This window comes from Ambystoma mexicanum, chromosome 6q (assembly GCF_040938575.1).
Source record: "Ambystoma mexicanum isolate Mex_15411 chromosome 6q, UKY_AmexF1_1, whole genome shotgun sequence".
Classification (NCBI taxonomy): domain Eukaryota; kingdom Metazoa; phylum Chordata; class Amphibia; order Caudata; family Ambystomatidae; genus Ambystoma; species Ambystoma mexicanum.
The window spans coordinates 661,806,050-661,822,528 of NC_090937.1; the positions used below are offsets into that span (position 1 = coordinate 661,806,050).

General features: G+C 46.5%; 1 protein-coding gene across 2 annotated transcripts in view; it reads left to right on the top strand.

The window, feature by feature from the left end:
* The window catches only part of TRPC3 (transient receptor potential cation channel subfamily C member 3), a 1,234,189-nt gene extending 1,219,262 nt beyond the window's left edge, over nucleotides 1–14,927 (top strand). Inside the window, exon 12 of one of the 2 annotated variants that reach the window (XM_069631155.1) lies at nucleotides 14,582–14,927. In XM_069631155.1, coding sequence (XP_069487256.1) covers nucleotides 14,582–14,724 — 143 coding nt within the window. In that variant the 3' untranslated portion in view covers nucleotides 14,725–14,927. The remainder of the gene's footprint in view (nucleotides 1–14,581) is intronic. The other variant, XM_069631156.1, reaches the window with a different exon arrangement.
* The last annotated feature ends 1,552 nt before the right edge of the window (nucleotides 14,928–16,479 follow it).

The window sequence follows — 16,479 nt, forward strand, 5'->3', positions numbered from 1 at the left end:
ACTTCTTACCACTGCTCCCCTCCTCAGTAGGTCTTTCTCATCCTCCCTCTTGTCCTCCAATGCCGCATTCATCCCTTTTTTTTTGTTGACAATATAGCAGCGTATAAATGTTGATCAATTCCTTTCTCCATATTTTTTCCTTTACTTTGTCATTTATATACCAAGCCATTGCCTTCATGGACCTGCCCTGGGCGTCCTTCCCCATTGTTGGTCTACCATACTTCGTCATGATTGGTCCCCCTTCTGTGCCTGTAGCTGTTGCCACTGGTGGTGCCACCCCCTGCGGTGGGTTCCCTGCCACTGGTACTGCTATTGCTCCTACTGGTGCTACCGGTTGTGGATTGGTACCTTGCGGTACCCCCCTGGATTTGGTACTACTGGTGCCAATGGTGGTGCCACCCCCTGAGGTGGGTTCCCTGCCACTGGTACTGCTGTTGCACCTACTGGCGTTACCGGTTGTGGGATGGTGTGGAAACAGAGAAATTGACATGAGGCCGGGGAGCCCAAAAGGAAACACACCAACACAGGTTACAAAGGACATACAAAGCGCTTTATTTCAAAGTTACAAAGTTACCAAAGTCAATTGACATGCGAATAGCTATTCGGCCCTCTGACTAACACATGAACCTTCAACGTTAGGTTCGCACTGAAAGTGGGAGAGACCGATCATCGGGATGCTTGGGTTTTTATACATTTTGTACTGCATTGGCCAGCCCTCTTGCAAGTTAACCATTCTTGGAACCATGGCTAGGGTTCGTAGCCAGGTCGAACACACAATTTCCATATATTAGATCAGTTCCGCTGATACGGTTACATATTTACACATAGGTTAAAGAGAGGACAGGGTCTTAGTTCATGACCCTAACAAGTAGCCTGCGGACATATTATTCATTCACGTGTGCGGAGGTCACCATGGCCGAAGTCTTACTCGAAATGTCATTCGGCCTCCATTTTGTGATTCGGGGTGACTTCCACACTGCAAGAGTACCTAAAATGGCGGCTAGATCCAAGATGGCGGCTTACACGATACATTAAGGTCAAGACCTTGCCGCGGAACCTATGTACATAGTATTCTTTAGACAGCTTGGTGTAGGCCAACATACATTTAAACAATGCGATTGGGGTCACAATATTATATCGATTTCCACAGACCCTCCTTTTGGCCTATGCCAAGTGCTAAAACATCATTTCCTAATACTTTTGAAAATACTTGAAGGCGTTATCATCCATAGGTTCCGCATCATTGTCTGAAATGTCAATAGCCATAAAGTTGTTCATAAGAACTTCTTGCAACATGAATTCTTTAGATGCTGTCTTCGGGGTGTATATTTTACGCCCTATTGCGCTCATAACCTGGGCACAACATCCCCCTATCATTCCGCATATACTCGGGAGGCATTGAAAACAACAGCAAAGAAATAACAGAGTCCCTAAAATACCTAAAATAACAGATAGCACCTTCCACCCCCAAGATCGTAGAGAATCCCAAAACCAAGTACTAAGGCTCCAGTCTCCTACAGGGATATGGACTTCAGAACTAAGAGTGTGTAAATTCTGAATTGCTTTGAATATTGTTGGTGAAGAATCTGGTACGAAAACACAGCAAGCGGACCCCACTAATTTACATACTCCACCTCGTTCAGCTAAAATGACATCTAATGCCATTCGATTTTGAAGTGCTACCAATCTTATTGCCTTTTGCTCTAAGGTCATATTGTAAAGTATGTCCGTGGTCCGGTTGATCGTTTTCTCCAACACCCTCGCTAATCCCCTAATATTTTCTGAATTTGCTATTTGTCCCCAGAAGGGGACTACTGATTTGGCTATATCCCCGAACACTTGTCCAGGGGTATCTCCATCATTATCCCGTGGCGGGCGAGCCTTAGATACCTCTAAGGTACTGGCTATAAATACACCTGGTAACAATATCCCTAAATAACAGGTCCCCTGCCAATCCTTGGGCAACCAGGGAAAAGCTAAACTACCACAAACAAAATAAACGGGTCCCCCTACATACAAAGGCCTATTTTCCCCAGTCAAATTTACAATATTTACACAAGGCTCGAAATCTCCCATTGGCCTAGTGCCATTTCTTTGTACACAGAAAGGGACAGAATCAAGACTGTGATTTACAGAATAAGAAGGAGGCATGGGATCCTTATTGCCTATCGGAGCCATCTTGAAAGAAACTAGATTTTGAAAAGGAAAAGAAAGTTTATCAGACGGCCTAATAGAAGCGATATTAGGTCTACTCCTATTTGCGAAAAGCGAGCATCCCAGGGGAGTCAATTCACGTTTTTCAAATTCATCCAAATTAGTCCCATCGAAGTTCCCTGAGATGCTATCATTCCATCGGCCAAAAAAGAGTGCTCTAAGAGAGGCATAGCAAGAAGTTGTTAGAGGTAAGGGATGTATATACCATCCCAGTCCCTTGTTCCCATATTGTGGTAAGTGAGTGCAGATCCAACAATTACTCCTATTAAAAATAGCATGCGTAGCATTCATCACTATCATCAGAGTGTTATTATGATATTTCTGTCTATGCCGAGAGTCCCTAGGGGACAGAGTGTGAAGGTGTACAAAGGGAGTCAAAACAGTTGGTACAATTTTGGTCGGTAACAGAGGCTTCAAAGGATAGATTTCTTCAAAGTACCAAAGTCCCACGGCAGCAGTTGCAAAACTAACAATAATCAAAACGAGAACACAACAGTACGTTTTCAGGGCCCAGGCACATTTTCCATTGTTCGAATTGGTCACCTCCTTATCTAATAGTTCAATACGAGGAGCAGCGGTGAAGGCGGCAGGCATCATGGTTATCCCGATCGACGGCCCCAATGTTCGTTGCTGGCGGCACTTCGGCCGCGCGACTTCTTAGTCCTTCCCAACCCTAGCCAACAGAACCCTCCTTTTTTTTGTTCCAAAAAAGGGAAAGACAATAGTATTTCAATCACTCCTTTTTCTTCCAGATGCACGATACTCGTGCGGCGATTCTATTTTCGTGGTCGAAGGTTGTACCTGATGGTACCCAAGATTGTTGAATCCAAAAGCAAAGTATCGTCGCTCCCTGAGGGGAGCGTCACGTCGGCGGCGACGGAAGTCACAGAGCTCGAAACAAGGTTTTCCGGAAGTGATTGATCAAGGGAGTGCGGAGACAAAATGGACGGCTCCCCGAGCTCCTCAGGCTCAGAGAACTTCTCCGACGCACTCACGGCGCTGCCTGCTACTCCGAGATCAGAGATCGTAGCATCAGCGAGGGGTTCTGTTTCTTCTGTAACGTGTGGCGTCGGGTGAGGGATCTTCTTCACATGCGTTGCATGTACCCAGTTCTTCTTTCCTGCCACCCGCACTGCCGTCCTGGTGACCAATAAAACCTGGTAGGGTCCCCGCCAGCGAGGCGCGAGACAAGAAGACCTTTCGTAGGCCTTCACCAGGACCCAGCTGCCGGGCAATATATCGTGTCCTGGGCCCGTAAACCGTACAGGTAAGGCGGCATTCACCTGGTGGTAAATGAAATACAGATTTTTAGTCAATTGATTACAATAATCTATGAGCAATACATTCTCCACATCCCTCAGGGCTTTAGGTTTAGGGAGACCCCAAATATTAGCAGGCCTTCCCATTACTACCTCGAATGGAGAGAGCCCAGTTCTAGTCTGGGGTGTGGTGCGCATAGCTAACAACACAATAGGTAAAGCATCTGGCCATTTTAATTTAGTGTCGGCACATGTTTTTGCAAGTTTGTTTTTCAAAATACCGTTGTGTCTTTCTACCAACCCCGCACTTTGAGGGTGCCTAGCTGAATGAAAACGTTTCTCTATCCCTAAGGCAACACATATTTGCAACATTACGGCTGCGATAAAGTGGGGGCCATTGTCCGACCAGATTATCCTCGGAAGCCCAAATCGAGGAAAATAGTCTTTTACCAAGATCTTTGCGGTGGTCATGGCGGTAGCATCTTTGACGGGGAAAGCCTCGACCCATTGCTAAAAGCACAAATGATAACAAGAACATATTTCAAGTTATTACATCGCTCCATTTCAATAAAATCAAGGTGAATGGTTTCAAAGGGGACAGAGGGGGGCCCGAAACTTCCCCTTGGAGTCACTGTCCCTTTACCCACATTGTGCTGCAGGCAAATCATACAATTCTGAACATATCTTTTTGCAGTTTCCAAAATTTTATCATTCACCCAAACCTGCTGTAATATCTTCGCAATTTGCTGGGCACACACATGTGTTGGACCGTGTGCCATCGTGACCATTGCAAATACATAAGAATCAGGAAGCAACCATTTCCCGTCAGATGCGTCCACCCAACACCCTTCGTCATCCAATTTCCCCATGCCTTCAGCCCATTTCCTAGATTCTTCAACAGAGGCATCAGTCTGAATATCTCGCACAGACCCAATGCCTTCATCTATTATACAACCATCTCTCACTTCCCTCGAGGTATACATGTCTGTACTAAGGTGTGTGGCTGTTTGTCTAGCTATCGAATCTGCAAAGGCATTTCCTCTGCCCACATCGTCTATGACCTTGCGATGTGCTGCACATTTCATGATCGCTAGTTGTTCAGGGAGTGAGAGCGCTAAAAGTAGTTGTACTATTAAGGGACCATGCTGAATCTTGGTCCCGTGTGAGGTCAGAAACCCTCTTTCCGACCACAGTTTTCCAAAGTTGTGAGCCACCCCAAAGGCGTACTGACTATCCGTATAAATGTTAACTCTATGCCCTTGGGAGAGCTCACAAGCGCGGGTCAACGCTATAATCTCTGCGGCCTGCGCGGAGTTATGCGGAATCCTTTTAGTTTCTACGTTCTTGTTCAAAGTAGTAACTGCATAAGCAGCTGTAGATGTGCCATTCGGAAGTTTAAAACAGGAGCCATCACAAAACAGCTCCCCTTCCGCATTCTCCAAAGGAGTATCTGAGAGGTCTATTCTGCCCTTTGTTTCTTGTTCGGTGGCATACAGGCAGTCATGTGATCCGTCATCGCCGCAAGCAGTAGTTTGCGGGAGAGGCAAAAGTTCAGCCGGATTGAGAACACAACACCTTTTAATTTGGATATGAGGAGCAAATAGAACTAATTCGTACCTGGTCAACCGGGCAGAAGTAAGGTGTTGTGTTTGAGTTTTATTCAATAGAATATCGACAGAGTGAGGCACCATCAAAATTAAATCGTGGCCTAGGACCATCCCCTCACTCTGTTTTACAGACGCAGCGGCAGCAGCAACAGCGCGCAGACATCGCAGCAAAGCGCATGCAACAGGATCGAGGGCGGAGGAATAATAGCCGCACGGCCTATTCTTCCCTCCATGTTCCTGCGTTAACACAGACAAAGCACATCCATTACATTCATGCACAAACAACACAAAGGCCTTATCGTAATTTGGTGTACCCAGAACCGGTGCTGAACACAGCGCGGCTTTGAGAAGCTCAAATGATCGTTGATGTTCCGATTCCCATGGCAGTGGCAGAGAAATGCCCTTCTTCGTCAAAGCCAACATCGGTTTTACCACTAGGGCAAAGTTCGGGATCCACAGTCTACAGTAGGACGCCATCCCTATCAGGGCTCTGACTTCCTTCTGTGTTTTTGGGACAGACATGCCAGAAATGTGTTTTATTCGTTCAGGTGTCAATCTTCTCCCCTCCTTTGACAGGAGGTAGCCTAGATAGGCAACCTACTGGCAACAATATTGAAATTTCTTAAGTGAAGCTTTGTGACCATTTTCAGCTAAATGAACAAGCAACAATATAGTGCCTTCTTTACAAGCTTTCTCAGAGTCTGCAGCCAAGAGCAAATCGTCTACATATTGAAGCAGCGTGCAAGTAGGTGGCAATTCAAGGGTGTCGAGCTGCTCTTTTAAGGCTCTACTATAGATAGTAGGACTTTCAGTATACCCTTGAGGTGCCCTTTTGAATGTAAACGAGCGTCCCCCCAAGGTGAACGCAAACAAATACCTGCTCTCCTCATGTATCGGAATACTAAAGAAGGCGTTTTTCAAATCTACGACACTAAAGTGTGTAGCCGTAGCAGGGATCATTGTTAAGATCGATGTTACATCAGGCACGATTGGAAATTGTGGGGCTACCACCCGGTTAATAGCACGAAGATCTATTATAAACCGGTACGGAATTGCGTTGTCGCCTTTCTTATATACTGGCAAGATCGGGCTATTACATAAGCTACCTGTAATCTCTTCAATCACTCCACGATGTACAAAATCGGAGACAATGCATTTCAGAGCGCGCTCTCCTTCAATTGAAATTTTATATTGCGGAATGCGCGGTAGCTTAACCCCATGTTTCAATATTATCTTAACAGGGTCGATGTGCAATATCCCGACATCATTGTCGTCTATTGCCCACAAACATTCTGGGACAATGTCAAATTCAGGAGGTAGAGGTCGGGTCAAGTATTGGGAGTTAAAGGGTTGCTGTGGTGAAACTGTTAATCTTATTCCGTCAGGGGAACAATGAATCACTGCATTCAGTTTCTTCAACAAATTCAACCCCAGCAAATTTTCTCCACAGTTTGAAGTAAGAAGAAAAGGGCACTGGTCTGTAAAAGGACCCAAAGAAACGGATACCGGCGCAGAAACCGGACAAACAGTTGGTATACCAGAGAACCCTATAGAGACGTTTGTTTGCCCTGACAGTGGGATGTTTGGAACCCTCGAATGGTCGATGGAGCACTTTTGTGCTCCAGTGTCGATCAAGAACTGATGTTTCCTATTCCCCACCAATAATTCAACATAGGGGCCCTTCTGAATAACGGGAATAGGTAAAGGTTCCAAACGCTGCTTCAGGCAATCCTAATAAGACAGAACTTCATCAAAGGGAAGTTCCTCAGAAAGATAGGCGGCGGAAGGGTGATCAAATATATTTCTCGAGTCCATACTCAGAGTCTGATTTTCCCGTGAAAAAGGTTGCTGGGGATCTTGTAGAAGCTGACCCCTATCAGGGCCCCCTGCTCCAGGGCGGCCCCGTGGTCGCCTACCCATTCCTCCGAATGTGCCTCCTGACCTCTGACGGAGGGCAGGGCACTGTGCTTGCCAGTGACCTTCCTGGCGGCAATAAGCACACTGATTAATATTTATAGAATTTGGAGGGGTATTTCCTCTTGGAATGTACTGACCTCTAGTCTGTGTCGTACCTCCTCTGGGGTTTCTGACAATTTGCTGCAACAATACCTTAGTCTTTAGGTCACCCCTCCTTTTTTCGATTTTCTCTTTTTCATTATTAACCCGATTCTCGTAATACTGAGCCATATGCAGGACCTCTGACTGAGATTTTGCCTGCCAAGCGCTCTCTGAGGACATAATTTGTGACTGGATGTCGGGCAACAATCCACGCACAAATTTGTCCACAAACAACCTCTTCCCCGACTCTGTACCTAAATCCTGTCCACTGAAGTCGGAGAACACCTGTTCGAATCTATTAAAGAATTCAGTAGTACCTTCAGTTTTCCCTTGGACGCAGGCCGTAAGCTTGTCCCAAATAATCCTTTTTTCCGGAATTATAGTTTTTAATTTGGCAACTATTCTATCGGGTAAAGTGAGTATTACCTGGGGTGGTTTCTCACCAGCTGGTCGTTCCCCATCTATTCTAGTCAGATTTACCCATGTATCCCCTAACCCCGGCACATCATCTATTGTTCGTACCTGTTTCCATACATCAACAGGCAAAAGCACTGGAAACAATAAATCTATGTCACTTAAGGTGAACACAGAAGATTGCAAAACAGATTCTATTTCTTTATAAAATCCTGTCGGGTTCTTCCTGATATCAGGAACTGATTGTCTAATCGTGTTCACTTCCTGTCGAGAGAACGGGACGTGAACAAACTGTGATACGTAATGTGCAGGGATATCCACCGCGGCAGTACCAGCCGCCGCGTTGGCGGGGATTTCTACTTTTGGGACAAGGATCGGAGGGACCTCTCTCATAGGCAACTGAGATATAGGGACCTCCGACCGCTTACTAAGTAATAAGGCCAAATCGAGCGCTAAAGCAGCTGTAGAAGTGTCGGGCGAAAAAGCTCTTTTACAAATACCTAATAACTCTGTGGGGCAACCAACCTTCTTCCTTATACATTCCTCCTGTAAGTGCTGTACCATTACTTGGATTACCTTCCTTTGCATCTCTACCGTGTATTGACTATATGTGTCATATACCTCATCTGGCGGTATCGATGAATCCGAGATCCATCGAATCGCGTCTTTGGTACAAATTCGTACTTCCTCAGGTGCTGAACTTCGGCACAAAAGGAACCGTTTCTGCACATATATCCTATCGTCTTCATCATCCTCGTTTTGTAACCTTTCAAAATCCCTTCTAAACTCAAACAACCTATTAACATGCCCATATACCTTCTGCTCTGTATCCCTCGAGAGTGCCAAAGCGTTCAGATCTCTCACCCCTTGTGGGAGATCCGAAGTCTGCAATCTACCCCACATTACACCTAAATGAATCCCCAGTCCTTCAATAAAAACGTTTTTCTCGGGAAAATCGTGCAAATTAGATAATGTCGAAAGTACATCAGTTTGATCACCTTTTTCCATGCAATGTTTAGCCCAAGCAAATAGTTCCTGTTTCCTGCCCGCAGGAACAGTACTACGAGTCACAATTTTCGACCCTGCACCGGGATCTGATTTAGTGAACACGGGACTCCCCAGAATCGGAGGTGTAGGTGAACCTAACAAGGGTGCAGGGGAAAGAGGTAATGTAATAGACGAAATAGACAGAGGAGCGACAACCAAAGAACTAGGGGCAGTAGGCTGTGCAGGAGGAGTAGGAATAGCGATAGGAGCAATAGCAGGAACGGGCAAGGTGCCCACAACGGGAGCATACGGAGGTGGCGCTGAAGAATCAGGCCTCCGTTCGTTTAATATTTTCTCAATAAACTCCTCGGAAACATGGAAATCTTTAGAGGGGTACATTTTCTGGACTCCGAGCGAGAAAGCTCTGTCCATCTTCTGGGTTTCATCTAATCGTTTTTCTTTGTCATACAACAATGCCTTTTCGGCATTCGTTTTATGACGTCGTGCATGTTTATCCCTACTTTTAAGCTGCTGTAATGCTTCCTTTTTCCAATTTTGTAACACATCAAAGGCTGCTGGCCTAGCCTTCTTTTTAAGCAAGATCGACTCTAAGTATTCAATACGGGGGATCTCAAAGCTACCATTGATTGGCCACTGAAATTCGGAGGCATTTCTGGTCTGTCTGTGCCAAATGTCATTAAATACAATACTACCAATGCCATACTTACAGTACATAGTACACGCCGGCGACCCCTCCTGTGGTGCCGGACGGCTAAATTCCAAAGATTGTCGATCGCTGCGGAACAGAACCCTAAAGCAGCTAGACAATTTCCCAGGCATTTCTCAAAGAATTGGTGTTACCTGGTCCAATAATTGTGTCTGCAGATACAATACGCCAAATTCAAATTGTCAGGGTTAAATTAAGAGCCGGGTCACGACTACACCTGACCAAACCTAAGGAGGACCGTACGGTTTACAAAGGACTTCAACTAACGAATTTTACCTGCGTTCGGTGGTTTCGGCAAATCTGCCCGCCTCGGAATTGGACCCTCGTCTAGATGCCGTGTCAGACCGCACGACTATCGCCCAAGGATCGGATCGTGCAGCGCTGCCGAGGTATCGCGTCTCGATCGGTCGGGCCCGCAGAATCACACCGTCCGATCCCGATTCGATAGTCTGCGTCAACCTTCAATGATCCGGCATCAATCTTGAGGGTCCCTATTCGGGCGCCAACTGTGGAAACAGAGAAATTGACATGAGGCCGGGAAGCCCAAAAGGAAACACACCAACACAGGTTACAAAGGACATACAAAGCGCTTTATTTCAAAGTTACAAAGTTACCAAAGTCAATTGACATGCGAATAGCTATTCGGCCCTCTGACTAACACACAAACCTTCAACGTTAGGTTCGCACTGAAAGTGGGAGAGACCGATCATCGGGATGCTTGGGTTTTTATACATTTTGTACTGCATTGGCCAGCCCTCTTGCAAGTTAACCATTCTTGGAACCATGGCTAGGGTTCGTAGCCAGGTCGAACACACAATTTCCATATATTAGATCAGTTCCGCTGATACGGTTACATATTTACACATAGGTTAAAGAGAGGACAGGGTCTTAGTTCATGACCCTAACAAGTAGGCTGCGGACATATTATTCATTCACGTGTGCGGAGGTCACCATGGCCGAAGTCTTACTCGAAATGTCATTCGGCCTCCATTTTGTGATTCAGGGTGACTTCCACACTGCAAGAGTACCTAAAATGGCGGCTAGATCCAAGATGGCGGCTTACACGATACATTAAGGTCAAGACCTTGCCGCGGAACCTATGTACATAGTATTCTTTAGACAGCTTGGCGTAGGCCAACATACATTTAAACAATGCGATTGGGGTCACAATATTATATCGATTTCCACAATGGTACCTTGCGGTACCCCCCCTGGTATTGGTACTACCGGTTCCCCCTGCGGTGCTGGGACTGGGGTTTCTCTGGGTCCTGCCTCCCCCGCTCCCCTCGCCCCTCCTTGCTCACTACCCATCTCCATTTTACCCAAGCCCTTAGGTGATCCCTTTCTTCATCCTCGCTGCTTTTGCCCTCTGATGAAGAACCCCCCTGCTCCTCCCTGGGTCCCCTATTGCCTCTGCCCCTTCTGCCATTGGTTCTGGGTGACTTACCCGTACCAGTGACACAAGTTTTCAACATTTTCCTCCCCACATCATTATTCATGGTACCTTCGTTTTTCTCCTTCTTCCTGGGTGCCTCTGGCTGGTCCTGCGATCTCCTTGGCTCTTCTCTCCTCCTCTTTTGTCCTTGCGGCACTTCTTCTCCTTTGCTGCTGCTGGGCTCTATAAACAACAAAGGTGACATTGCCTTTGCCCTCTCCTCCTTTTGCATTACCTCCAGGACCCACTGTGCCCCATATTCCTTCTCCGCCTTCTTTGCCCATTCGCTGAATTCTTGGGCCCTTCTTCTCTTTCTACTGCCATCCTTCTTGTTTCAATTCTTCCTTTCTGCTCTGTTGCTTTCCTTTTGCCCAGTTTGCTGTTACCACACTTGTTCTTCTCTTTGGACTGCCTTTTCGTGTTTCTCCTGTTTCCCTGTGACTCCTCAAAATTGTAATTTCTTTTAACACCCCCTTCAGAATTTTGAAGTTGGTGCAGTAGCTGGAACCCCCAACCTTTCAGACATCAGTCTCAACCCTTACTGACTGTGCCACAGAGACTGGCTGTGTGTGTCTCCTTAGGTCCAGCTTTTGCTGCTTGCTTGTCCTTTTCCACTGTGCTTCTGCCCCTTTAAATATGCTGCTTCCGCTTCGGGCCGGCCTTTCCCCCGTTGCCACTTGACAACGCAAAATGAAACTTGTGCGTGTCCCTTTAACGCTTTCTTGTTTGGCCCACTGTTGTTCGAGAGTTGCTGCTCCTCTATGCCCCGCCCCCTTTCTTTTGCCGCGCCTACCTAAAATTGTAAGTTCGCGGGCTTCCTCCCTGTTTCTCCCGTTGTGGGCGGGTCAGTCCCTCTTTTCGGTCCGCGGTATGCTGCAATGCACTTCGGATCTCCCCCCGAGTCTTCCCGGCCGTCCTCAAGCTGCTTCCTGCTTTTCTGGGTGATTTCCTGTGCCTCGGCTGCTATTTTCTTCGGCGTCTGCTCCGCCGGCCTCCGACTTCAAACCTGGCGTCCCGCACCGGACGACGACTTCAGCTCCAGTGGTCTTCTCCTCACTGCTCCGCACGGCGCCTCTGCAACCGGCTGCCTGTTCCTCCACGTGCTTGCAGCTCCTGGCGGTCATGCCGCTCCCGGCAGTCTTCTCCTCACGGCTCGACCCGACGGACGATCCCAACCAACGGTAGGTTTAAGTAATGCCTGCCTTTGAGCCTGCACGTAAAAGAGAAATAAAAACAGTGTACCCGCAAGAGTAAACGTTTTTCTTTCCCCTTTTCCAAGCCCTAGGGGCTTACCCGAATGAGGTGAGCTCCTTACCTGGTTTGTGCTCCTTCCTTCTTTCTGGGGACTACTTATACCCCCCAGGCCCCTTTGTTCTTCCCTTGGGGGGCCGGACTTCCCCCGGCACCCCTGTTGTTTCTTCTCACACCTTTCCTTGGCGTCGTTGTGCCATTTCCTGGCAATGCTGGGGTGAGGGCGCCATCTGGCCGCCCCTACCCTCAGCTTTCATGCCGTTTCTCCCCCACCATGTGCCTAACCCCCCAGGCCCTCCATCGTGCCGTACTTCGTACGGCCCGGGGCCTGGGGCACAGTTGCACACTAAGGGCCAGATTCTCAAATAAAAGCTCAAAAGAAAGGCATGCAGGGAATGCGCTCCTTTCATTAGCGCTGTTATGAGATTATTTACTAAGGTGACCTGAGCTTTTCAGGAGGGGCTGGACAGTGCCGCAAAGATTCGCTGTCCAGCTCTCCGCAACCGTGTGGCTGCAAGGAGCGCATTTCGCAGAGACGGGCCCACAAAGGTGAAACGATTGGGTGGGAAAAAAATATCCATCCCTGTTTGGGTTGGACATCCGCGGTTTAAGCTGCGGCTGTCACACTTCAAAAACAATTCATGTCACGGTCAGAAATGACGCTGCCATGATTTGCTCATCCCCCATGCGCCTCTTTCAAAAGCCGCTGGGGGATGACTGTCATTTCAGGGCATTTAAAAGCCTGTCCCACTTGTGAATTCAGGATGCGCTTTGAAATGGCCGGGAAACACACCCTTGTTTGCATCGCTGATGTGCTCATCCAGAAGCCCTTTGAGAATTGGGCTGGTGGTTTTTTTGGCGCAATTGAGGAAGATGCACTAGCGCATCTTCTCACTTGCGCCAAATAAAGTTTTGCGAATCTGGCCCTTCGAGTCTACCTGCCAGCGCTTTGTCCTCTATAACTAAAATATGCGAGGGAGGAAGTTCTTTGGTCCTGTGAAATTGAGAATAGTGCATTCAGAGTTTTGGGAAATGGATCTGCGCACATCCCACAAATAGAATGATGAAAACAGAACTGAGTTTATAATAAAGGTGCTGTAATCCATAAACGCATGGCAAGATGAAGTTACTTAATGATGATGGACAGCCGACACGTGTTTCGACCAATCTGGTCGTTATCAAGGCACAAAGGTCAATCACCATGAATTCAACTGTGATTAAGATTCAGTATTACTCATATCAAAAAATGCTGTGTCCAATTAGATTCAGGCTAAACAAAATAATAGCCACGCAATAAGTCCAATTCAGCGCTATAAATTCGCATGTAACAACAAAGGAAGTTATCCTGATAAATCCCAGACAAGTCACACGGCAAATGCCAGAAAACAGTATCTGAATTGGACTTATTGCGTGGCTATTATTTTGTTTAGCCTGAATCTTATTGGACACAGTATTTTTTGATATGCGTAATACTGAATCTTAATCAGAGTTGAATTCATGGTGATTGACCTTTGTGCCTTGATAACGACCTGTATCTGTGTGTCTATGTTTGGTGCCAGGCTTTAGCTCTTTAGCAATGCAGCCATTATACAGCGAGCGGGAATTGGGCCGGATTTGCCCGTATGCGCATCTGGCAAAATGTGCCTTCCCAGAGAAGTCGAAAGCCCAAGCCACCATGCAACATTGCAGCCCCAGTGATCTGCACTGGGAGACTAACGTTCAGACTCAGAATAGCTCTGCTCGGTTGTTTCATGTTTGTTGGGCTTTTCACTCCATTAAAGTGTGATTCCTAAACAATTGCTGCGGACACTGCAGTGAATGAGTGAGTAATGGAGAGCGGCTCTGGTCTGTGATTTGGCCTGTTCAATGTTCATTTTCTTTTGTATTAGACATTGGAGGATACATAAAATGAGATGCTTTGTGAAACTGATTACAAACAGGTGATCATATTGTGTATTTTCTTTCACTATGTTTCTTCCAGTCTTGATTGTACAGATGTAAAGTTGTAAAACCGTGAGCATATTATGCATGCTCACATTACTTTGCATGCTGGTACTTGTAGGTTTCTATTCATGCTGGGGAACACAACGCTACCTACTCTTACTCTTTTTGCTCAACATTTAAATACCAATGTATTTATTGTTCCAACAAGTTGGTTTATTTTGTCATTTATGCACTTTTCAAGGGATTTATATAAAACAGAGTGTTATTTTAGTTCTGCATTCTTTAAACATTTCCCCTAGCGTATCATTTATATGCCATGGTTCCATCCCTAGTCGTTCCCACCCCACCCTCGACCCCTCCCACAAGAGGTGGGTTCCAAGAGTATTTTGTCACATTTCCAGCCCTTATATACCTGGAGTTTTTCGATTGCTTGCCACGAGCACATCCAACAAGCAGACAGGTTACTGGGAATTTGCAAAGGCCCTGAACTGCTTGATCCGCCCCTGCCCTTTCTCTTGTTTTAAATGATGCCGTGAAGTCTATTTGTTCCTAGCGATGTAAAAATCCGTTTTTCATTTCCCAAAAGGATGTTTCCTCCAGGTTTCCACATGCAGTGAGGCAAGCTCCTGCTTCTCAGGAGATAACTCCCCGGGCTCTAATGGCTGTCTTTGCTGTTCCTTTGCAGGTGAACTGAAAGAAATTAAACAAGACATCTCCAGCCTTCGCTATGAGCTTCTAGAAGATAAATCCCAGGCCACTGAGGAGTTGTCCATTCTCATTCATAAGCTGAGCGAGAAGCTGAACCCGGGCGCCCCGCGATGCGAATGAAGGAGCGGAACCTCTCGCGGCAGGCGAAGGACAGCACAAATATTGGCAATAACCTTTCATTTCATGCTATTTTCTTCTGACTAGATTTTTATGATTTTTCCTTTCCATGGTAGAGGCTCTGGTGCGACCTGATGTAAAATAAAGACTGGAGTTACAGAATACTTGCAAGTCTGACCCGAAAATAAATATACTTTGTGATATGGTTATGGACTCCGAGAGGTGATTCCATCAGAGGTACCCCTAGTAAAATGTGTGTTCCGTAAATAAACGGATGATGATACAAACACAGGTGCCCCGTGACTGAGGGAAGCCCCTGCGTCAATGGTATGCAAATATTTGTATACTCCCTTGAGTAAAGATGATACTCTTATCCGGGCCCAACACATGGTATATATAACTGCTTATATATAACTGCTTATATTTTCTATTAAATTCTTATATGTTCTATTGAAAGCAGTCCCCATAATCCCTTTTTAAAGAGCCTTGCGCTCCCCTGGGTTTCTTTGGGACCTCAAATTGGGATCAGCCCCATAGTTTGAAGACCACTGCCCTACATAATGCATTAACTCAGGAGAATTAAGACCTGTAGCTAATGTTGAGAGATGAAAAGTATAGAGCCTCAGGAAACACAGGGTGTTTTTGGTGGGGGTTAGAGACTGTGCAAAGTCCCCTACGGTGTTGCGTTAGTTAAAGGTGTAACATTGCACAAAAGGCAGGACTTGCAGCAATAATGCCTCAGGGCAGCCCTGCAACAATGGAAAACCGTGAGTGTGTTGCAAAGGATGACTTCTTTCTTTGCTGGTTAGTAGAATGCAACCCCTCTCCTAAGCAGAAGCAAAAACCTGGTTTACAATGTACCCGAAGCCTACATTATATAGCTGGTTATGTTGCAGCGGTGTACTGGGCACTCTCTCAGCATGTGCACCCCTCACTCTTCAAAGGGGCCCCATCAGAAGCCCAAGTGGACAGGACAAAAGGGGGCCGGGCAGGAGAAGCCTGCGCCTTGCCCTATATAATCAAGATCTCTACTACATGGTATAGATGTGAGTGCAAATTCGTTGAATATCGACTCTACATAGAGGACTGTTGCTTCTCTCGCCCAATAAATGGACAAATGGAAAGCAGAAGCAGTGAAGGGCAATTGTGTTCAGTAACTTAGAACAATTAATTAAAGCTGTGTTTACATCTGAGGCTAGCAGTCACAAATCCACTAAATCCTCCTCCAAGCATTTGACCAATTCCATTGTTTATTGCTCCCTGCTAAGAGGTTTTGACACCCCTTACACACAATCCCTTGGAGGGACTTGACCCTGTCTCCCCCCAACACCCATAGGAAGGGCCCGTATTCAACTTCATTCAGGGGCCTAACCAGCAGTGAAACATGGTCCTAGGAGAGCAGATCTTTAGGAAGAGCCAGGAGGGATGCACAACGCCTTCTGTAAGCCATGTGCCTAGCAACCCTTGAAAAGGTGGGCTGGGTGGTCTAAATTCTCCAAGCATGCCTTTTTCCTACAGGGTAATCATTCCATCACCCACACATGCAGTCCCAGCTCTTTGAGCTGCCTTTAAACCATAGCAGATCTGTTTGAGCTTAGCCGCGCCAAAAGGGCCACAGTAGTGCAGCACTTATTCCACAGAGCTCACTCTGACAAACCAACTTGATACCTAGCCTTTATCAGAACTGACTTCCTTTCATGCTGATCCACTATACAGGGAACATATACCCCAGAGGTTACCAGTGCCCTTGCATAAGGA